Source organism: Fusarium oxysporum, chromosome 6 (genome assembly GCF_000149955.1).
Source record: "Fusarium oxysporum f. sp. lycopersici 4287 chromosome 6, whole genome shotgun sequence".
NCBI classification, from domain to species: Eukaryota; Fungi; Ascomycota; class Sordariomycetes; order Hypocreales; family Nectriaceae; genus Fusarium; species Fusarium oxysporum.
Window position 1 is genome coordinate 3,716,066 of NC_030991.1, and position 23,043 is coordinate 3,739,108.

The window sequence follows — 23,043 nt, forward strand, 5'->3', positions numbered from 1 at the left end:
GTGGATTTTCAGATTGATTCGATGCCCAGTTCTACATTGGCCGAGACCTACTAGCAGATTGGAGAAAGTAGTTTTAGGCAAAACTAGGATTTGACTATGGATAGTTACAGTTTATTACACTTTGCACCTTTGGTTTTCCGAAAAGCGTGGGAGAATTTATTATTTTAGTGTGTATTAAAGTAAAGCGAAGATAGAAGAGCGTAAGGTGCCGCAACTTCTTGGAGCCCCGCTGAGCCGGGGAGGTCGGAGAACAGCAGTGCTTCGTGAAGTAACATATTATCTCGAGGTGATACCAGTTCCCAAGAGGCAGCGTTGAATGGATGGGAGAGAGGTTCTCTTGTCGGCTTGTGAGAGGGTGGAGGAACCCTTGATGGGTAATCCTAAAAGGAAAGTGAGACGGAGGAGACGTAAGCTGTGCAGCTCACTGCCCACTTCAAGAAAGCAGAAGGTTTCCCATAAGTCTCTCATTTTTTAGTTTTACATAGCACCGGAGGGTGGACAATGGATAGATCAGCGCATGCTGAAAACAAGGAAACACTTGTTATCAGTCGGATGACGTAAACTAGTGGTTGTGAGATATGTTTCTTGCCTTTTACTTCTCTTTTCCCTTTTCCTGCCCCCTGGTAGTGCTTGGAATGCAACGGCGATGAGGCTCGCGACTTACGACTGACGGCTTCCGCGTGAGCTGCGAGTCTACATTACAGGGATGATCGAAAGGAGTGTCCACGCTTCGCTGGTGAAGGTGAATTATACGGACCCATTCCAGACAGGACTACTACTTTACGATGGGTGCTGGCGGCGCCCAAGGTCTACAACAATTCTATCGAAGCAGAGGAAAGCAGACACTCCTTTCGGCTCTCCCTGTAACACATTCACTTAGCACCCAGATAGAACTTAGCTCACCGATTATCAATGAGATTCCTTTCATCCATAAGCCTAGCAAGCATTGTTTGACCACTTGAGAGACGTGACACCTGGCCTTTGCTCAGTTTACGTATTTTTAAAGCTATCAACATAACCTCAGCACGGACTAATTTCTCACTTGGAAAGCCGGAACGGTCTCATCATCTGTATTAGGCCTGGCTATATAACATCCGTCGCACAAGAATCACACAAAGCCTCCTATCCAATACTGCAATTTTGTACCCTTCAAATATAACCCGCTATTCAGACTTCTTACAGCCATGGGGAAAACAAGAAATAAGATCAAAGAGGCTTTTCATATCACTTTTTGTGTTCTCTCTCGTGTCTCGCCGGATGTTGGCAACTTCTGCATCTGTCACAAGGTGTCCGCCCTCCCGGAAGGCTGGGAAAGCAAGAGTCGGAACGACAATCATGTAGGCTGAGATCAGTAACTCCAACTTCATTTTGAAGAAAAGTTATTTTAATAGCAGATGCTACATGACTTACATTGATTTACTAGGCTTTATATACCCCATCCAATTACTCTAGGATCAATATTGTAGTATTGTTGAACATACGTTGGCTGCATATTATTCCTTTCAAATATCCGCCGGCATCCCTATATGTCTGACTGGTGATCTACCTTGAGGTACATGCAAGTCGTATCCCGGCACTTTAATTCACGGCCGCTAGCATTCATCAATGATACTATACAGGAAATTTCAGGTTCAGGCTCCCTCCCGATACGAGTGGTGTTGCTATTTGTGCAGGTAAGAATAGCGATTAAACGGAGCCTGAAATACACTATAATCGAATGAAGAAGAAGGTCAGGTTTCATAGAAAAAGAATTAAGGATGATGATTAATAACACGTATAAAATGAGTTACATCTGGAATTTCTCAACAAAGATAGAATTAAATCTTTAAATTAAAACGATAGTTACTATTTATATGTAACTAGTAGGTTTACAGTGCATTTCAGGTTCAGCTGCTAAAGTTCTATCTGTAATTCCTGTTCCCGCCTGCAAAAATAGTACGATTACTTCTGTTGGGAGGGAAACCTTACCTAAGATTTCATGTAGATTCCTAACCGAAGCGCAAGAGTGATATAATTTGGTATATTCTTCAATATCAATTTCGTCCTTCACCTTAAGCTCACTGCCGCCTTCCCCTTTTGCTTTAGGGGCTCTCCATTTATTCTTCAATTACGGTCTCATCATCATAGACAATCCCTTGACTAGCCCCACCGCTAGCTCGTAGCTCGTATAGTAGACAGCCTGCTTGAGCTGTGCCCCCCACTCCTTCATTGCCAGTGCCTACATAAAGTCCGGATTAGTACACTGTTGCGGCCCTAAGGTAGGGTGTAGGCTAGATAGAATAAGGGTGCGACCGAGTGTCTTGTGCAGTGCCAATAATAACAAAAAATAAATGGAGAAGGAAACAGACGACCTACACTTTTCCCACGCAAACTCCGTCATAAGTTTAACGCAAGTCGTTTTCTTGTCATGGTTCAGCGGAAAATAGACTCTCTGGTCAGTCCAACGGCAATTCTCCATCCATCGAACGCTGTACTCGTAAAGCACTCCCCGGGACCCTTTCATTACCGCTTTAAGCTTTTTGCTTTCGGCACTCATAATAGCACCCCGAACCTTATCTTTATCGCACCAAGCACCAGCCGTGTGTTTCACATCCGCATATGCTACTTCAGCGTGGCCTGGGAAGTCCTTTACAAGTCCACATTTGTGATTCCGAGCATCAGGAAAACCGTCCGTAGTCGTTGCTTTGGGCGGTGTTTTGGTGGTGGAAGTTCTAATGGTAGTCAACGTAGTCACTTTGGCTGTGTCAGTCCGGGTGGCGGTTTCTCCTTTAGCCCTGGACATGCTTGAACCGTCCTTCACTGTATTTGACGTGGCCGCCTGCTTTGTCTTTCCTTCCGATGTAGTTGTTGATTCATCTTCCGTCGTCTTGCTCGGTCGACTCGTTTCTACAGCTGTAGTTGACCTCTCTTCAGATTTCATCGTAGTAGAACCTTGGGATGTCGTCGGTTTTGTGTCTTTTTTCGTAGTTCTTGTATTTGACAACGAACCTGTGTTTGATCCTGCTCTTGTCTCTGTCTTGGATTTGACATTCGTAGTCGAAATTAACGTGGTGGTCTCTTTTGTAACTTCACTATCCTTCGCAGTCCCTGTTGCCGTCGGATAATCGGAATGTGTTGTCTGACGCGACGTCAAGTCCGCCTCGTTCTGGTCCCGATCGGACGTTCTGTGTTTCTGTTTTTGAGAAGCCCCGTGCCTTTCAGCTACAACGCGACGATTAGAAACCGACCAGCATTATCACATCTTATCACACACCTGATGAAGTAGCAGCGGAAGCATCGTCCAATGTCTTTGAAGACTCGGCTATATCAGTCGCGATGGAGCCAGTCGGACGGGTTTTAGTAACATCTGCAGATGACGACGGTGACGGCACAGTTTTGGCATCCGCGGTCTTCTGATGCGCCTTACTTACTTTGCTATCACTGGATGTACATGTGCGATGCTTCTCCACTACTAGTCGGGGAGGGCAGTCATCTGTCCATGTCGCGAATTTGAGAGGTTTGGTAGACAAAGGAACATTGTAGATATTGAATTCTGAGATGTTGTTTAGATCCCTATCGAAGTTCATGTACTGGATCAGCTCTAAACTGACTCCGAGCTCTTGAACAACGAGGTCGAAACACTGATGGGGCTCTGGCTGCCAGTGACCGTAATACCAGTCACAAAGACCATATACTGAGGATATATTGAGTAAAAGTAACAGATATCTCATTGTTTCTGGATACTCCAGATCAGCGTGAATGCCTTTCGGCTTTATATCTCTTACCAAGTCACGCTGAGTAGTTGGCGTATTCGCCCTGATAGCCGTTATAAGATGCAATGCATTTCAGGTTCAGTTTCCAAAATTCCGTCTCTCATTTCTGCTCTCGGTCGCAAAAACAGTAAGATTACTCATATTGGGAGGGGAACGGGAAGTGAAATTACTTGCAGCTGATACAATAGTTTAGTTTTAGGTTCAGTCCCCCTCCCGATATGAACAACGTTGCTATTCTGAAGGGTGAGAACTACGATGAAATATGAAGTCTCGGAATGTACTGCAGTCACATCGAGTTATCCTGCCCTCATTTCCTATCTTTCCGTTCTATCTTTCGTTTTCGGTTCAAGGCTTTGATGATGAGTATCTACTATATATACAATGGTCATTATACGTCGCCGCCTAGGCTGAATTTTCGTTGCATTCCGACTCATAAGGTCCAGGCTGATATCAGACCTCGCTTCCCCTGGCATTTCTTTCAAGATTTCTTTTCGCTGAGTCCTTGGCTGAAGCTTACCGCCCGGTCCTCCCAGGACGCTTCGATATATTTCGCCTTCCTGTGAAATGCATTGAGATTTCGCAGTTCCTACTTAACACATCGAAAATCCAGTCGACAAATACACGCTGAAACACATCTTTGAATCCGATGGAATCACCAACGACTTGTCTGACCAGACATGACATAGGCAGGGTAAGAATTTTGTAGGGTATGTCGTCTCTATGCTTCATAAGAGTATATTTATATGTAAAGAAATGCATGAACTTTAGAAGGTTCATCCGCTTGGGATAGTATAGCTGTTGAACAGGTGCTGGGGCCGCACGTGCAAGCAGGGATACTTTAAGATTACAGCGGAAATGGTAAAACCTCGAAGGGGCAGATTTCAACAGAACACAACATGAATACACCAATTCACATCAATGAACCGAATACACGTAATGTCTGACAATAGCTTCACCTTGACATTACCTGACGTTATGCTACCAACGAGTCATTTTCTCGTTCTGCGTACACGGTATTGACTAGAAGCTCATTGGTTACATAGGCGGATGAAAATCATCTGTAGTGACTGGCTTTCCGAAAAGAATCAGCAGTGATATCAACAGTTCACCTGACCAACCTACGCTGTATCAAGTGCCATGACCAAGTGTAGTTTCAGGGGTCAGGCTGTTCGAAATCGACCGGGAAGCACTACACAAAGAGGGTAACATGTCCTTTCACTTCCGGCTCAAGCGCCAAAGTCGAGAGAGTTACGTCGCTGTCTGTTCTCAATTCTTTACTTATGCCGCCCGAGCCACATTTTGCCAGAATGCTATCGAGAAGCTTGATAATATATAGCTAAAGGAAGAGCCCAGGCCTTAGCGGCCATCTACAGTACACTGTGTCAATTAGTCTTTTTTTTCTTCTCTCTCTCGTCCTCTCGATGGTCACTCTGAAGCGGCTCTAGCCAGAGCCCAATTGTCACAAACGTTCTATTTTCTATCGTTGACACCTGTTCTAGTGTCTCTCTCCTTTTGAGTTGGCTAAGCGAAAAAAGGCGTATCACATCCAACTCTTGATGAAATAGGTCTACATTGTACCCGTGGCACTCAAAGTTAATCTACTGCTACATACAGTTGAGTCAGGGTTCCCTGGCAAGTAAATTCAATACTCTGTCATAGTATAATGGAGCTGATTTTGCGAGACAATTGGCTTCAAGCAACCTCAAGAGAAACAGCTATTTGACATGGTATCGCTGACATGTAGCTAAATCCAGTTTTGTAGAGTCTCCTAACACGGAGTCTAGAGGTCAACTTTAGTAGTAGGGTTACTGTCCCTCCCGGCCAAGAAGTGCAACAATCCCTGCATATCCTCTATAACTCTGGCAACTATGTCAGGAGTACCATGTATGGAATAGTAGAAGCAATAGCCCAGGCTTAAAGCACACCCAATAAATAAAAGGAAGAAGAGGAAGACGGAAATGGCTCGGCAGTGGCGTGCAACCACTGTGAGCCTGGGTATCTTCTCGAACTCGATCCACCACTTCCAGGTCAAAAACATAGTCCGTATCGTCATAATGAGAAAGGCCAAGACTAGGCAACTCATCACTGCCGACATACAACCGAGAGCCCAGAGAGGCAATACTATGCGAACACTGAGGAATGCCACGACTCCCCAGAGAAAGAAGACCATGAATACTGTGATGTAAACAAGATAAGCAAAGACCTCTTGCCCTTCCGATATGTGCTTCTCGGGGAGGACTGGCCAGATGCTGTCCCGTGTGAACCAAGCAAAGTAGACAGTACCAGATGGAATCCCCAGTAACGCCCCAATCTGGACCACGAAGAGGACGAATCGCACAAGAAATAGAAGAGCCGTTACCAGATTCGACGGAATGGTAGGGCAGTTGAAAACCCTAGCGACTTGTTGTAACATGGTTGGGGTATGGAAAATAGTTTATGGATGAAAAACACTTTTGAAGTTTGTGGAAAGAGCGGCTTGCTGGCGAGACTGGCAGCACTTGTAACTTTCTTCTTCGAATGGCTGTGTTCAGATCTAAGAGGGAGAACATACCTTTTTTTTTTCTTAAATATATAAGCAGTAATCCTATATGTACATGTATTCTGCTTGCTTTATCTGATAAGTATTCGCCTTCTCTTTTTCGCAAATGAAAAATCTTGAGCCGAGGCTCCAGTTGCGCATTGGTCCGATAACAGCTATCTCAACATGGTTGGGCTCATTAACAAGGAGACACTCTTTTGGCCAACCCTATGTACAGTACTTGCAGGTCTTTTCAGTCAATTGGCTGATATGAAAGGCTTATATAGGATATACACCTACTGGATTGTACACAAGGCAACTTCCTCCCACAATCACAGCTACAATTTCCCTCTTCAACTCACTTTAGACACCCTAGAGCACATGGGAGTACTTCGTGCACTTTTGAAGTGACGTACGCATTGTACTGTAATGTATTTGTAGGCTACTGGAGGGGGCGGGATTTGCGGCCCTTGGAGCATGCACCGCCAAATTTATACTGAATAGAATGGCTGACGACGGTGCGAAACAATCCTGCAGCTCCAAAATACCACTGCGCCAGCGCTGATGTTTACTTGCCACCTATTTCATATAATGGGGAATTTACGGCCGGGATCAGCAACAAAACTACAAACACTAACAGGCTGTAAATTGAGGAGGCTCAGTATATAAAGAGGTCAGGTATGCTCCCTAGACTGAACTTAACTCCTCCCTAAGTGTGATGAGTACGTGCAAACATAGTGATTGGCTTAAGCTTTGGACCAGGGGGGCTGAGACCGGATTGGAGGTCACGGATCGACCGAAGCGCTTGGTTCAAGACTTCAGGCAACCATTTGACCGCCACGCGAGCTCTTTGGTACTGATAGGGAACAAATCAAAGCATTCAGTATTCAAAAAGCTGTTTTTCTCCCGATGCAGTATCCGTGCTCCGGGAAATGGCGAATTTCACCTGCTTTCAGGCGTACTTCGTGACTCACGACGCCGCCCACTGATTATTACCGATACAGACGTATTCCGAAGGTGTAACAGGACTTCGCCCTACAAGCGAAACATTTGCCACGAGATAGCGAGTCAGACTTTCAGCGCAGAAATTAAGCATCTAGCGTTTCCAGAGATTTTTGATCATGTATTACAGAGGGCCATTCTTCCGCATGCAGACGTGGTCTGTATGTTTGTAGATGATATAGGGGGCATGGCAGAGTGCCTTTGCAGAATAGGGGCCTGGGTGAACAAGGGCTGTGCTAACGCTAGTGCCACAAGGCCCAGAATTGTCTTGATGTCGAGCCAAGAAATGCTGAAGCAGGATCAGAAAAAGCTCAGAGATTACTTGCAATGCCATGACAAAACAATGATAGAGCGTAGCTTCTCCAGCATCACGATTTTGGGGGTACCGAAAACCTCTGGCCGAGGGCGACGAAGACACGACCAACTAAACCGGCGGTGGCGTGTGCTCGGTAGTGAGATTTCGAGAGCACTGGAACTCAGCAGGCAGTACAGATGGAAAACCAACCATCTCTTCTCCGTTCATCATATCACCTTCTTCTTAGATAATAGCATAAGCACAGCGAACAGGCCCTTGATGGAGCCATATGACTTCATTCAAGCATCCCGTCTGATTAATCCGGTGGCTGATGGCTTATCCTGGCACCTTATTAACTTTATGAAAGAGTTTAAAACTCCGAGAGAGTTCAGAAATCATGCTGTTCCTCTGATCGCCTCTAGTTTCATACTGGACCACTTTCCGCCAGGAATGCACCGTAAGTTGAGAGATGAAGTTGATTCCATCTCTTTTACGATCCATCGACCTTTCTTCCCCATCTAACTCAATGTAGTGTTTGATCCGCGACAAGTATTCAGAGTACTTTACAAAGATTCTTGCCATAAAGCCATCGAGGGACTCGAAACGAGTCCTATCGGCTCTGTAGAGCTGGCGAAAGCCGTGAGCTGGATGGGCTGCAGCTTCTCGTCCCAATTTGTAGAGATTCAAGCGGCGGGATCATCACGCGACTGGCATGAGCAGCAATTAGCTAAACGAAAGGATATACTAAGCCAGTTCAAGTCTGAGGATACATGCTTCAGCTGTATAAGGCGACGGCCGCAGTATACCCTCCCGTGTGGGCATATGATCTGTCAGGTTTGTGTGCGGATATTCTCATCAACATCCATTACCGACCCTTGGCTCGTTGAGGTCAAGGCTTGCCCCGTGTGCACAGCCCCCACACATGACCTGACTATCAGGCTGGTGCCAGATACAAGTCGACTGAGAGTGTTGAGCATCGATGGTGGCGGAATACGAGGAGCCGCACCGTTGGGGTTTTTGAAAGCGCTGGAAGATGAAGTCGGCATCCCCAACTTTGCCATTCAAAGACATTTTGATGTGAAATTCGGGACCAGTTCTGGTAATTATCTCCTCCTTATTATCATAGAAGCCAGGCTGACATAGGGAAAAGGTGGGCTAATCGTCATGAGCTTGGATATCCTGGGCTGGACAGTGGATGAATGTCTAGACTATCTCAAAATGTTTGCAAACAAAGCTTTCCCCCCCCGAAGCTGTATACTACGCTTCATGTCCAAGGTTCCGCTGCTCTCAACTTTTACGCGCTTGACTCTCTTCTTCTTCACTTTACTGACGGATAGTAAATACTCGGCCAATGGCCTCGAAAGCCTTTTAATGGACACATATGGACTTCACAGGGGAATTACAGACTGTTCTTTCGCCTCCCATATCGGATCACACGTTGGGGTTACTTTGACTCGAGCCCGCGACGGTGCTGGGTTCATTGCTACGAACTACAACCAGGCGGGGTGCCGACCCGAGATACTAGGTACGTTTGCGGTGCAAAGCAGTATGGGATTGTGTTGGAAAACTCTGATACATCATCGCAGACTACTCACATCTGCCTTCCGGATGTGGGCAACAAGCAGTGAAGTGGTGGGAAGTGTAAGTTTTCATTGCAACCTTCCCCACTTAACTATAGCCCAATACTGATCCCTAAGTAAATAGGTTACGAGCCGCAACTTCTGCCCCTTAGTGAGTAATTTTGCATCGAAAGCTCCATTCTCATACTATCTCCAAACTCGGTCCAAGACTAATGCACCGTAGCTATTTCGACGGGAAACGAGTCAGTGGACACGGGATCTATCAGGATGGTGGTCTAGCGTTCAATAACCCAGCCTCCATCGCTTTGCGAGAGGCTGTCGCCCTGACTCCAGACGGGGCTGAGCCCAGTATCTTGTTATCGCTAGGGACGGGTTCATCTGCCCCGCTGAGAAAGTATCTCAGCATCGTATACGAAACATTCCCTTTCCGTGTGGGCAGGGCTTTGTGGCATCGCGTAAGCTCGAGAACATCGTGGGATACTCTTGTCGGACATCGAAGAAGTGACAGTAAATGTAACCTATATAGGCTTGATGATGACTCCGAACAAGAGAATCCTCTACTCGACGACGTCACACAGATAGACCCCGTGCATCAAAAGGCTAAGGAAATAGCGAAAGGTTCCCCAATACTTCCGAGCCTTGCTTGTAGCTTTCGTTCAGCATTGTTCTATTTTCAACTTGATGAATCGCATCCTCCCTTCTTCCGCAATGGCCGCTATGAATGCGTAGGACAAATTTTGTGCAGGCTTAGATCACCATCGGTAGAATACTGTTCATTCATGAATCGCCTATGGACTAACAAGGCAACATTTCATCTGGAAGGACAGTCTGTAGGCGTGGTTGAGGAGGATGTGTATCGTAACTTCCAGGCTGTCATCCATTTCTCTACGATGAGCCTCGAGAAGCCGCTGCCAGTCAGGTTAATCGAAGGCGATACCTGTCACGACATAAGCGGATCACCGTTCAGTATTCAGTGGCTTGTCAGAAGGCAAAAGCTAGATGCAACCTTTGGTACACCAGAACATAAAAAGCGAAATAACAGAGAAACGCTAGAATCGCCCAGCTCGAAGCGCTTGAGGGTGAGGTATTGAAGGTAAAAATTTAGAATCAAACCTGGACTGCAGATACTCACGGTTTAAACAGAAAAGAAGAAAAAGAGAAAAAGAAACAGAATTTCCAATTTTAGATTACTATTATTCCTTACCAATTCGCATCTATTATCTTGTTCAGCCCGTGGGGCGAATCAGGAGTGACTCGTTGAGAACACATGAACACGAACCGAGGGCGCTACACTCGCTTTTAAAATATTGGACTGGCGCCATTGGAAAGTATGTACAAACATAGAATGCTAGGCGTTATCCTCTATTCGTCCACCAGAAGTTCCAGCCCGCAGATGTTAAGCTGGTCGACGGGGCTACCCTGCAGGATATCAACAACCTCATCCGATGGCACTGACGCCATGAGCGCAAATCGACTACACAAGCGGTATGCGAAGAATCAAAGCTCGAGAATTATTACTTCTCGATTTTAAACATAAGGACGGCTATATTTTTTGTCTCTTTGTGGCACCAGACCAAAGACTTTTACTGCCCCAACGTTCTCCGAACGGAGTTCAATAGAAAGTGCATAGTATAAAAGAAATCGGTGTAACGCGCCCTTCTTCCATAATTAGTTGACGCCTTGATGGGATGGATGCTCATTCTGCCGGCTGCAAGTGCAACAAGGTTGTAAATTTTAACGTTCCTAATCAAGCTAAGTTTGTACACCAAAGCTTTTGGTTGGACCAATCATAGTAGCCATTGACTGAAGAGCCCCATCGTCAGCGCGGCGGGTCGTTTGGTGGATGAAGCAATTTCGCAACAACTGCCGCAACGCGCGTGATCACCTCCTAGACCACACCCAGAAAGCAACGTCAACAGATCAAGAAGGAGAAAGTAAGAAAGCGTCGGAGACATCATTAGAACTATGTTAGTCTTCATTTGCACGTTGTAGGACATTTTGGGTTCCGTCTTCCTCCTGATTCTATTCACGTTAGTATTTTTGCGGGCGAGAACAGCAATACAAGATGAAACTTTGGATACTGAACCTGGAATGCGTTGTACGACAAGTGAATAAGACTCTACTTTGTATATATACCATTAAAAAACGCCTTGGCTCACACGATGGCCTTGCCAACTGGATGATACGATATAGCCACGTATGGTGAAGATGCGAGGAATAAACTATGTTCCGTCAGGAGATATAAAGGGTGTAATTGATTGTGTCACTCCAGAACCGTGCAAATCTTGCATACTTTTCTGTGTTTCGAAGTTGGGCAAGGAAGCCCCAGGTCCCGCCACTTTCCGCCTTTTACATAAGAGGTGAAGATAATCCCATATTCTCAGTACGTTTATGGTTGACACCCCTCGGCCGAGTGCTTGTGGACGGTCCACTTATCACCATAAGGTTCTGGTGAAGCTGGAAGGACGACTTAAGCGTAAGCTTCCAATCGGTTGCCATTCCTTCTTCATGTGGGACTCATTTCAGCTCTTTCGCCCATGACCCAGTCATGTTATATATAGTATTAATACGGACCACTGAACCCTTCCTAGAGAAACGAGAATATATATGGATCACACAGCCGGCGTAGATGAGGTTAGCTGAGTCCCTTCCTCGCAGCTCGCGTGCATACAGCCTACAGTCCTATAAGTGAAACGGCACATCAGCCGTATACATGTACCAAATACCCCCTTTGAAGAGGAGGTCAAGATCATTCTTGTTTTATGTATGTGCTGCAATCCAATGACTGACGCTGACCAGGGTCTAAAGAGAAAGAAAGAAAGAAAGAAAGAAAGAAAGAAAGGGAGACGATGTCCAGAAGCTGGTCCTTCCCAGACTGGCTTTTGTTAATTACATGGCAGTAACCTATATCGCAAATGTCCTATATGGGCCGGGAAAAGGCTCGTAATGTCGAGCAGACATAATAAGCTAGTTCGAAAGTGGTACCATAGATATAAAGCATAGGGCAACCCCGATTGTGAACTTTCAGTGTCCGCCCTTATGTGAGAACCGAAAATGACCGTGACCGAAGAAGATAAGTCTCCGACCTCGGCTCCTGAGTCGCGGGAAGTCCCTGTTCGTATACCATATTGAGTCAGGTGGTGTCTTGGAGCTTGCTGACATATTCGCCTGTAGTCCGTTGCCCACTACCCTTGCTATTATGACCCCGACATTCTGCAGCCCCATACGGCCCCAGACCCCAGCACCCCGGTCCCACTACTCCCGACTGCGATTTTGGAGCCAAACAAGGCGCCGCATAATTCTCAATTCATCAGTAGTCTTACTTCCGAGATGGTATGGGATACAACACCCATGACGGTTCCTACCTCTGTCGGAAGTTTATTAGAATGGGACAAAAGCCCGACGACGCCGATTACCACGCCTTCTGCCACGCCTACTCCTTCCCTCAGTAGCCAAAGTGCTCCAAATAGCATCCTCCTTGCGTGTGCATTGATTGGATTCGTGAGCATGTTCTTCTTGTAACAGCATTGTTACTTGCCATCTGAATCCTGCAGGCACTACTGCATGATTAGGCTAGTACCAATTTCTATTGCTGATATTAAATGTCTTGTGGAATTCTTGGAGCTGTTCTGTGGTATTGTAGAAAGGATATGAGCACAATGCTCGACAACAAAGTTGTTACTCAAGCGTGAGGGACCAGCTATATGAGTGGGTAGAAACTACATCAAAACATCAGTTTCTAAGTAAACGCTCTTTCTGTTAGTCTAGTGGACTGTGGCGCTGAGATCCTAGTGCTTGCCAATATGGTTTGACATACTGTAAATGCTGGTTATTAGTATAGGGGTGATTGAAAACAGAGCCCGCGTTTCGCCGTTGCAGGAAGACTACAAAGACCAGCTCCGGAAAGGAATACTACATTTTGAGCTGGCGGGATTTACACTCCAGAATACATCGATCGCAAACAAAGGAGGACGGAAACTTCTTTCAGCTCTCCCTGGTATACAGGATGGTGCGGGTCCAGCGTCAGTAGTCTATTATTGTAGTTTTAATGGAAATACCCCAAAACGGACTAAGCGTGGCGCATGCCATGTGCACAGATAAAGCCGAAATCAACTCCCGCCACGTCTCAGTCATAATAGCACCTCGAAGCTTCGGCGTCCGAGATGTGGAGATCCGTATCGAGACCGACTTACAATTACTTGCTTCTTATAAGGCACACCCTAAGTTGTCCTAATCTTCTTATCCGGCCCTATACGGTGTCTAAATTCCTTTGTGATCACTGTTGCTCATTCAAATGCTGTTAGTGAGTGTGAAGGGCAGGGATCGTGCTAGCGTCATTGGCACACTGGGCATGCGCCATATTTAGTCCGTTTTGGGGCACTGTCAATAACACTACAATAGTAAACTACTGACGTTGGATTTGCACCATCCTGTACCAAACCTGAACGTAGAAGAGCACGAATCTTCAACTGCTCAATAAGGTAGCCTATACGTGTATGATGAGCATCATATACTCAATTTCTGCTCCTCTACCTCTCCGCTAGATAGCGCAGATAGACTGAAGAACATGAGCTTCTATATCCATACATGGAGAACTAAATATCGGGATAGTTTGTGTCGGACTGGTTATGTATGGCCACTAGGTCTATTTATACTCTGTAACAACCGAGGACTCGTGAATTGTATTCCAGCAACACGAATGCCAAGTGATATGATAGAATTCTACGATTCTAAGGTCGTAGGTGAATCTTGTATCTGACTCGCCTCGCCATGACTAGTAAGTACCCTCGCACTCTCCCCTCTGATTCCATCAAGCATGTGCCCCATATCATTCAGTGACGCAAACACCCTCAGGAGACAAAACTCATAGTACTCCTTCATTTGAATAGCCAACTGAAGCTGGCCCGTACACTCCTGTAGTTGCTGAAGCATAGATTCATGCTGCAAGTTGGTATTTTGAAGTTCCAATTTCAACGCTCGAATCTCATCCTCATCTGTAGTAGAGCTAGAGCTAGAGGCAGAATCTAAAAGCGCAGGATCAATTATATAAGATTCTGAATTCTTTGTCTCGGGACTTAGCGCTGTGTTGGCATGGGCCTGGAAGGTGATATAATTTTGAGTCGCTGGGATGGCCTCGAAGCCGCGACCAACCTGCTCTATCAATCGGCGCTGGTCCCTGACGCCAGTATTGCTCAAGCCCTTGCAGAAGAGCGGCTTCATTTCAGCGACACAAATACGCCATTTGTAGCCTTCCTTCTCCGTATTGATGAGCCGGACCTGCTTTGGCTCTATGGAGATTCTCGTACGGTCGCCTGCAAAAGCATTAGTTAGTGGTAGGTAAACGAGGGAGGCTGTTTACGTATGTGATCTGCAAGTACTGCTCGGCAGCGAGCACGGGTGCGAATTCTATCTTCGCGGAGCTTGTTGCTCCTCCCAGTCGCTCTGTGCTCCGTCATGGTGGGTGATGGATCTTTCTCTTCCGTTATGGGTCAAAGAAAGCAGTGTGACCAGACCTAGACCGAGCATCAAGGAGTCCTCGAGAGAAACAGCTGTCAATACTAGGAGCAACCCGCTCTTGCCATTCAAACATTTGCTGATGTTCTGGAAGCCGACTCAGTTATACCTATTTCTCTGCCTACGTAAACTCCTATAACTCTCTGTTGCTGTTACGTATCTCTCCAGTGTAGAATACATTTCCATTTCGGACCAAACTCGCTTTCGTAAATATCGGAAGCCGGTTTTTTTTAAGACTTCAAATCAATTTCCCATCGTATACTTCGAGTGTCACGGACCTGCTTATGTAGACTGGGCCAGAAACGAAAATTGCCTCATTGGTACCTTAAAGCTACGGAACATCAAAACGCAGTACAGTTGGCAAGCCACTTGTTCTTTTCCATAGCAATACTACTGTCGGCGTCGATGCAAATATCCTCCAGCTGTTGGGCAGTCTTCGCCGACTGCTTTAGAGTCTCAAAGATTGAATCCCACTCTGTACGAAGCACTGCAAGCTCTTGATCCACTAGATTAATCTTGTACGCAACATCTTCCGCATTACTGTTTCCATTGTGAAACGCATATCTGGACAGTGAACCTGCAAGGTCTTCCAATCCAAAAGGGTCTTCAGAAGCCTGACTGGTATTTTGGTAGATCGAAGAGCCCATATTGCATGTAATAAAGAATGTATAACAGCGCACACTGCTCGACTAGAGATTGCTACTCACAACCAGCCCCGGACCCTCTCTTATAGGTCGCCCCAATTTAAAGGCGGCAATGGTAGGCCCAGGACTACGGCGCAAAACGCCTTTTCGTCGCGAACGGCAGCCAATTGGAAGGGCAACCCCAGCTCTATACTATGAAAATCGTGATCCCAAACTGGACTACTTCCCATCTATTCCAACAAAGACGAGCGGCAAAGCCTGGATTGCCCAGCATCGAGACAATGGTATCCGCCAAATTGTGACAATTAAAGAACTTCAAACTACAAGGATTCGTAATATCAGACAACTCACATCTGTCACGCATCCGAATATCGCTGAACCTTTGTCCTTCTATCAAACGGGTGAGCGGCTCTTCGTCGTTCATCCCTTCGTCTCCCTGGAACTGTTCGATCTGCTACCCTTGTGGCCCAGAGAGATAGCCAGCGCCATGAAACAGGTGAGCAGAGTATGGTCCCCTACAAACGATTCTATCATTCTAAAATGACAAGTTCGTCCTGGGCGTACAGTATCTAATGAATAGTGGAGTGATGTTCTCCATTGAGGTCGTCCAGATTGGACTCGATGGCGTTATCAAGATAGGTGAGTTGCCCTAAAGGATAAGGTGGAATTTTCTCTTATCTATTGCCATGGTCTAGTTCTCGACTGGAATCTTGAGCCCGAGGTTGGACAAGCAGTTCGAGAAGCTAACAGACAGTATCTCCTACCGTATATTCAAAACATGATGGCCGTAATGACGGCAAGTAGCCAAGGATTGCCAGAATCTGCGCATAGTTTTGCTTGCTCACAAATCCTTCCTGATATAGACGTAAGTACCATACGTGGAGATTTGAGTGCCAGTCTGACGCATAGAAGCATCCATTTATATCGGGAGCCGGGGGTCCTATGATGCTACGGAAGGCTGCCGAGTTTGCACAGCAAAAACAAGTTCTGGCAGCACGAATTTGTCAAGGATGCGATAATCTCAGCTCGTCTTATGCATGCGTTAGTAGTGCAGGGGTCGATCTCTGATCCTATACACGCACTCCAGTTCTACAATAAAAATCATAAAGAAGAAGAAGAAATAAATGAATAGAATTATAGTATTGAACACTTTGTACATATAGAAGCATGATGTTGGGAGCTGTTTATCATTCACAATGGTTGTTGCAACTTTGCAACCGAAGATGCTGCCAGCGTCCCCCACCGCACACTGCCAAGAAATAAACATGATTTAGTGATTTACCATGACTATTGCTTCAGCCTTCTAGTCTGCCCTCCAATGTTTCCCTCAATCCCCCTGCCACCCACTTCTTTTCTGCTTTCTCATATTCTTTTGACCTCTGAGAAAGGTCAACCCAAATCGAGAATGACTGAGAATTGGTGAGATGATAGAATTGAGCAAACCCAAATGGCAAAATCCATAGAAACTGCAATTGGTAGGACCACTGGTGACACAACCTTTCGTGACTATTGCCTGCCTGCCTCCACCACTTTACAAGAGTTAACATAACTCATTGGGGTTGAGGGGCTTCAGGTTTGAGCCCTTGTTTGATCGCATATGCAATGACTACAACCAATATCATGCAGTTCAGGATTTGTGGCCCGACAAAGAAGATCAGGAAAGCCACAAGACGCGCCTGCTGCTTCGAGAGGATGAAATTCGCGATGCCTATACGCCCCAAAAAATACAACGCGAGAGACCTTTTATATGTCAGTAAAAGTATCACAGTTTGAGATACTGGCCCGGTGAGCCTTTTTGGTATCTTGGCGACACACCCGGGCTACATAGGATTCTGAATTATCACCTACAGGATAACGCGGCGAGCCATTTGAGCGAGGCTTATCCACCATACGAGTGCCAGAGTCAATAGACCAAGTGCAAGTGGTGACACCTTTCCACTACCATGAACGTCATTCCCAGGGCCCGAGAAGAACTCACTGATCTTACTTGCCAGTTCGTCACTTGAAATATTTCGCTGCTGGTCCTTCAACCCTGTCATCATAGATTGGAGTATTGCACCTGCGGAATCAAATATTGTAGAGGCAAGAAGAGAGTTGATGGAACTGGATCCCGAGTTCCACTGTCTTGCTCTCGTGAGTAGTTCGTACACTTGCCACATCGTAACATACAGTGCTGAATGTCCCCGTCCTGGAGCATCGGCTGCTTTAGCCTCCGGGCTATCTTTTGTTTCTGGCATCAGAATATAATAGAGTTGTATTTAATGTAGAGGATGAGGACCTTAGGTGCCCTTTTATCTACGTGGCCTCGTATTTCTCATATCCATCATTCGGCTCCGTTCAGCACATACCAATCTCCTAGCCCGATATCCGGCAATGTCTGGAATGCAATCGGTATGTACACAATTCGATAACAACCAGCTTGAGTAGGACAATTTCCTTTCGCAAGACGGTGCTTGGAAGGATTCACCAGCTTAAGTTATGTACAACACCGTATATTGGGCAGATCAACATATTGTGGTGACTAAAACACCCCCGATCAGCGATATCATATCTCAACCATTCTCTCCCTACCTATGCTCACTATCTTCCACCTACTCAAGTGCTTCTGTAGAACGCAAGCCGAGATACTATTGCTGGTTAAGATGCGCTAAGCTTTCTTTTCTTCGCGGTCTCGTCTTGCATATTCCAGTCTCTGGTCGCCACGTTGACTTGTTGATCCCGAGTCTGTTCAATCATTCCACTCAGATGGGTCACTTCGTCTGTCAGGCGGTGTATTGAATGGTGAAGCGATGTGATGATAAAGTTTTGTGTTCTAATCGTTCCACTCAGTTGAGTCACTTCCTCGGTCAAACGGTAGACTGAATCATGAAGCGAAGTGATGACAAAGCTTTGTGTTCTGATAGTACTGTCTCTCTCCTCCAGTAGCTTGATGTATTCTCCAATTGTCTGCTTGTGTTGGTCTATCTCCATACTCAGGATATCTATTTCGATGTCTTGTTCATCGAGCTTGGCCTCGATGTGTGCTCGGTCTGCTGGAGGGATAGAGATGGGAACAAGAGTAGAGACAGCTTCTGCCTTGCCAGCAGTGACACTGGACAGGCTCTGCGCTGAACCTTCACCCCATAGCTTTGTCGGGATGATAGGCACTACTTGTTCATGCGTGGGCTGAACCGAATCTACCTCCATCTTGGCGGTCTGTAGAGAACAACATCTTTCTAGTGGTTTCAGGGGCGTTGTTCTTAAATAGATGCTCATCCATCGGCAGTCAATGTTTCTAGAAAGCCTTGGAGTGACATACTTTTGGCCAGTGGCCGAAAAGAGAATTGTGGCGTCAGTGGTTTAATTATGAATGAGTTTAATGGGTTTGTAAAGTACATTTTTGGGTTCAGTTTCTAAAAGTTCATCTTTGATTGCTTTTCTTACCTGAAAAAAATAGTAAGACTATTAACATCGAGAGGAGACTAAACTAAAATTCTCCTCCATTACCAGAACTCTCTACTTACTATACTTATCTATCAGAGTTGACCGCCTTGTTTAAAGTTAGGTAATGGGCACAGTCTACAGTATTTTGGAACCCCTTAAATCTTGCCACTTTGGTGAACTTTGCCCCGTCATAAATCCATGCGATGACTAACCAAAAGCACCTCTCCATGATATCAAATCCGTCACTGCGATCCTGATTTTGGCTGTCTCTGCGCCTTTGCGCTAGTGTAATCAAGTATGCGATTAGTACTATTTGCCCTACTACTGCTACTAATATGGTTGTAGGTACTTCTTTTGGTCCGCTTCATCGAGTTACGGATGGGTGGAGATCGTGCCCTTGACCTAGGAATAACCTCGATGATACTGTATGCACACAACAACCTGGATACATAATGCCTAACAAGTCTGCAAATTCGTACGGAACAATAGCTCTTTCGGCACTGAGTAGTATATTCTAAAAAGAAGCGAGCCAAACACTTTTCGCTTAGGCCTTTCTTCCTTATTGCTCTTCCGTCCTACTCACGTCTGGCCTTTTGTTTTTGGCTTGCCGTTGGCGACCTGCATTCCACCAACATATGGTATGATGTTTATGCCCAAGGCGAAACATTCTCTCATTCTCCCCTTTCTGAAACGAGCTTCCCAAAGGCTATTATTAAACGTCACTACCTTGCAATCCTTCATTTTCGGGTGATTGCGCCGAAGTGTCGTTCTCCGAAACAGTGCTGGCTTGGCTATTTGAATTCGAGATCTCATATTTGAATAAGTTCACCGACAGTGCCGGGTCTATGGCAATCTCGTCAGCTGCGTTGTTTGAATCACTGCCGCCCCCAACCGTGAGCCGTAGCGATCTGATTATCTGGTCTTGGTTCTCGATCATTCGGCGGTACATTGCCTCATAAGCATCGAGATAGTCCCTACGATTCTCAAGGAAACCTATCTGGGGTCGGAGCTGTTCATTTTCCAACCCTACCTGGCTACCTATCTGCAGCTGATGCTGCAAATCGGCCCAGAATCGTTCCGTAATCGGACCGTGCTTATCATGGTCCATGATGTTATACTGGGCTGACATGATTCGGTGGCGGCAAAGAAGAGTCGCAAGTAAGAGAGGAGGTTGTTCGAGGAGAGAGAAGAATTAGCCTGAAATTTATCATAAAAGTCGACTCAGTCTGATATATGAATCCCAACGCGCAGGATTATAATTTCATGACCCCACCCATATTGGCTCTGTAGTCTTTTGGCGCTCGAAGTATCTCTGATGCCACACTTGGTCCCTCATCAATCGTTATCAAGTGTTTTACGACCATAACAATACTCGCGTTATCCTCTCCTCTGCCGACTTAGGATAGCTTAAACCCATTGGTAGCTACTACTTATGTAGTATTCCAAAGAACCCATTTCACTATTCTGAGAAACCTCCCATAGTTCTTTCAGCTTCTTCTATGTCGGATCGAACAGATGATTTTCGGTCAATGAGAAGGGCGCCGCCAAAACGGCGCTCTGCATATGCCTCGCTCAAGAGCAAAATCGATGAAGTGATAGATTCATTCAGGGGCGTTGCAGAGAGACAACATGCTCAAAGCCTGGATGACCAATGCTACGAAGATAGTATAGACTTTCAGCATCTCCTGCCATACTCTCCTAGGTCTCACGTAGCTCCAAAGCTAGTGGCTGACGCCAACGAGCTTTCATCATTGTGTCATAGAAGTCTAGTATCTGAGTCTATGGCTTCCTCCGCTTCCATCATCTACAAACCAGAAGACCCATGGTTGAAGAGATTGGATGAAATGGGCCGTTCAGAGGGCCACCTCCATGGGGAGTCCCGCACATCAAGTCATTCAAAAAGTGGTTCAGCTCATTCTTTTGCGTGGAAGCCGTTGCCTTCTACGAGCCAAGCGAGCCAGGCATCTGGGTACATCACGCGCCCCGGCTCATGTCCTCCAGTCCCAGGCCATCAGGGATCAGCTAGAGCTGGTCGGGAGTCCAAGTTGCGGTTCTCACTCCCCCCGAAAGAGTCTGCTACTAGCCAATGGTCGGATAGCGAAGATGGGATGACTTGGATGAAGGGCTACAAGCGGCGGCTATCTCGAATCAAGTCAAGAGCGACTAGATACTTTCGCGAGTTCGTTCTTGACGAGGATGAGCAAGAATTCTTTCATACCCGTAGAAGCATGGCTTTGAGCAGCGGCGTAAACTGTAATACGACCACTGCGCCTCTCCGAGCGCACAAACAGCATGCCAGATGGTAAATGAGCACTCCGCATAGTTTTTAGTCGCAAGAACGATAAGGTACGATTATTTTGTAATATCATATTCGTTCGAGGTAAAGTATTAAGCTTTTTGCGCTTTCTGTCTTGAGCATGACATAAGCTCGCGTCTCTAGTGAGGCTTTGAGGTACCGTCAGGTATTAAGCGTATTCGGGCCATCGATACAATTGCGTGCATTCACGTTGTTATTCCGTTGAAGCTATGCCCCTTGGGGGTTTTTTTCATTCTGGCGCGCAATCTTCAACATCCCTGCTTGCACGTGTTGCTCCAGCACTGGTTTGATAGGTGTGTTGCCTTACTTTGGCAATCATAGCATACCTGTAATTAGCGAGAAATGAGACCTTTTCTGCTTGTCGCTGTTTTCTCATGTAGGCGGGTGTTGAATAAAAATGTGTTGTATGGAGATTCTTACAGTGTGGATTTCTTAGACTATACCCTATCAGCCTACCGTCCTGGTTTTGTCTCTGCTTGTTTTTCGTTTTATCTTAACTTATATATTAACCTCGGCTCTAAAATCTTGTCTAGACATAAACTGAAGCCTCTGAAGTGTCCTTCCTATTTATACATCGAGATTGACTGTACGGGACATAGCAACAATCACGTCGGGCCATGCTTGTCGCTTTGCCCGTTGCAAAATTCTTTCCATGACGGCTCCAATTGCTTATAGCCGCCAATGTGCGGCACGCACAGCAGAGGGGCCGTATTATAGAGGGTTAAGAGAGATTTGATTCTATGCTAAAAGGGGGCCGGCGAAGCTCCTTCTATACGAAAGGGAGCACCGGGTCCAGGTCAGGTAAGTGACCCAGTTAGGCCTAACCCACGTTTTGACACCATGCCGTTTCGCAGGTGGCAGCAGGAAAACACAAAACATGTGGCCGGAAAGAGTCTCTTTTTAGTTTCTGCCGATCAGGACCTCTGCCCTATAAGCCATTTAGTCATCGAATATAGTGCCCACGAAGTCTTGTCATCTCCGTAATGATCGGGAGGGGACATTTCACATGCCCATGCCTCTGTGACAGCTGAACCACATGGGCTCATTTCTCGCACGATAGGAATTGAACATGTTGGACTAGATTTGGTGCTGCATCTGGCTTGTTTGAGGCCTGGGCGACGTGTAGGTCGGGACCTTTTGGCTGCGTGTGTTGACATTTCAGTGGAAGGCTTTCGTAAGAGCTGAAAGGAAGAGTTTCACGCCGCAGGAGCGGGAAGAGGCAACGATTCGTTGATTGTTGTTGAACAGATGTTGAAGTAGCACATGAAAGCAGGAATTGCTTGAGGTCTCGCGCCAAAAATGGGGAAGCCTTGAAAGGGCAGACTTTGGACAGAATGATATGTATAGTATTTTTGGGACTTCACTTTCTACTGTAACCTTTGCTTTTTGTTTCACATTAATACCTGGCTAAACTAGTCAATTTTCTTATGCTTTACGGACCTGAAACGTGCAAGAGTGAAAGTCTAGTAGAAGATCTTATCAGACCCAGCACAGTCTGCGACATTTCCGCAGGTTATGACATATTATATCCTTGACAATATTGTACGTGTTAGAAACACGGCGGGCTTGTCCTTGTAAGAAAAGAAGTTTTTTAAGAAAAAAAAGCAGAAAAAGAAACTAAACAAAAAAGAAAAGGTCACAGATCTGTCCTTAAGACTTTTTAGCAAGATATAAATACAAGCCGGTATACTTTCCCTATTGCAATTTATCCTCTGGCTTCGATAACAATGGACAGCAAGTGCTCTCACTCCCTAATTGCAGGCCCACTGTCAGCAAGTATGATTTCTGAGATTCATACTGCATATACCATGGCCAAGAAGCTCTACCCTTCATGGAAATCTCTAGAGCATACTAAACAGATTCATAATAGTTTATTAGCAGAAAAGCTATCTTGGACAAGGTACCGGCAAACGTTTGCATCAGTACAGGCTCCCGATGGCCTCATAGTCTCTTTCTCCCTGAGCGAGCTGGCCAAGGCGGGAGAGATCGATTCTGACA

General features: G+C 46.0%; 9 protein-coding genes across 9 annotated transcripts; 4 read left to right on the plus strand and 5 right to left on the minus strand.

The window, feature by feature from the left end:
- Positions 1-2,096: 2,096 nt before the first annotated feature.
- On the minus strand, positions 2,097-6,165 carry FOXG_14054 (uncharacterized protein; the record flags this gene model as incomplete). Its single annotated transcript, XM_018394120.1, has 4 exons — positions 2,097-2,218; positions 2,356-3,201; positions 3,254-3,673; positions 5,850-6,165. 4 exons carry the CDS (start codon positions 6,163-6,165, stop codon positions 2,097-2,099), a joined length of 1,704 nt encoding a protein of 567 aa, XP_018253595.1.
- Positions 6,166-7,846: 1,681 nt separating this feature from the next.
- FOXG_14055 (uncharacterized protein) lies at positions 7,847-10,338 on the plus strand (the record flags this gene model as incomplete). The annotated part of the gene is made up of 6 exons (XM_018394121.1): positions 7,847-8,024; positions 8,100-8,666; positions 8,718-9,035; positions 9,154-9,208; positions 9,371-10,240; positions 10,291-10,338. 5 exons carry the CDS (start codon positions 7,847-7,849, stop codon positions 10,236-10,238), a joined length of 1,986 nt encoding a protein of 661 aa, XP_018253596.1. The 3' UTR covers positions 10,239-10,240; positions 10,291-10,338.
- A 171-nt stretch (positions 10,339-10,509) lies between these two features.
- On the minus strand, positions 10,510-10,608 carry FOXG_21375 (uncharacterized protein; the record flags this gene model as incomplete). Its single annotated transcript, XM_018401709.1, has 1 exon — positions 10,510-10,608. One exon carries the CDS (start codon positions 10,606-10,608, stop codon positions 10,510-10,512), a length of 99 nt encoding a protein of 32 aa, XP_018253597.1.
- Positions 10,609-12,201: 1,593 nt separating this feature from the next.
- Positions 12,202-12,669, plus strand: FOXG_14056 (uncharacterized protein; the record flags this gene model as incomplete). Its single annotated transcript, XM_018394122.1, has 2 exons — positions 12,202-12,261; positions 12,322-12,669. 2 exons carry the CDS (start codon positions 12,202-12,204, stop codon positions 12,667-12,669), a joined length of 408 nt encoding a protein of 135 aa, XP_018253598.1.
- Positions 12,670-13,869: 1,200 nt separating this feature from the next.
- FOXG_14057 (uncharacterized protein) lies at positions 13,870-15,308 on the minus strand (the record flags this gene model as incomplete). The annotated part of the gene is made up of 2 exons (XM_018394123.1): positions 13,870-14,459; positions 15,017-15,308. The coding sequence occupies 2 exons, from the start codon at positions 15,306-15,308 to the stop codon at positions 13,870-13,872; spliced, it is 882 nt and encodes a 293-aa protein (XP_018253599.1).
- Positions 15,309-15,417: 109 nt separating this feature from the next.
- FOXG_21376 (uncharacterized protein) lies at positions 15,418-16,373 on the plus strand (the record flags this gene model as incomplete). Its single annotated transcript, XM_018401710.1, has 4 exons — positions 15,418-15,801; positions 15,854-15,944; positions 16,001-16,170; positions 16,218-16,373. 4 exons carry the CDS (start codon positions 15,418-15,420, stop codon positions 16,371-16,373), a joined length of 801 nt encoding a protein of 266 aa, XP_018253600.1.
- A 1,569-nt stretch (positions 16,374-17,942) lies between these two features.
- On the minus strand, positions 17,943-18,491 carry FOXG_14058 (uncharacterized protein; the record flags this gene model as incomplete). The annotated part of the gene is made up of 1 exon (XM_018394124.1): positions 17,943-18,491. The coding sequence occupies one exon, from the start codon at positions 18,489-18,491 to the stop codon at positions 17,943-17,945; it is 549 nt and encodes a 182-aa protein (XP_018253601.1).
- A 949-nt stretch (positions 18,492-19,440) lies between these two features.
- Positions 19,441-19,857, minus strand: FOXG_21377 (uncharacterized protein; the record flags this gene model as incomplete). The annotated part of the gene is made up of 1 exon (XM_018401711.1): positions 19,441-19,857. The coding sequence occupies one exon, from the start codon at positions 19,855-19,857 to the stop codon at positions 19,441-19,443; it is 417 nt and encodes a 138-aa protein (XP_018253602.1).
- A 370-nt stretch (positions 19,858-20,227) lies between these two features.
- FOXG_14059 (uncharacterized protein) lies at positions 20,228-21,034 on the plus strand (the record flags this gene model as incomplete). The annotated part of the gene is made up of 1 exon (XM_018394125.1): positions 20,228-21,034. The coding sequence occupies one exon, from the start codon at positions 20,228-20,230 to the stop codon at positions 21,032-21,034; it is 807 nt and encodes a 268-aa protein (XP_018253603.1).
- Positions 21,035-23,043: the final 2,009 nt, after the last annotated feature.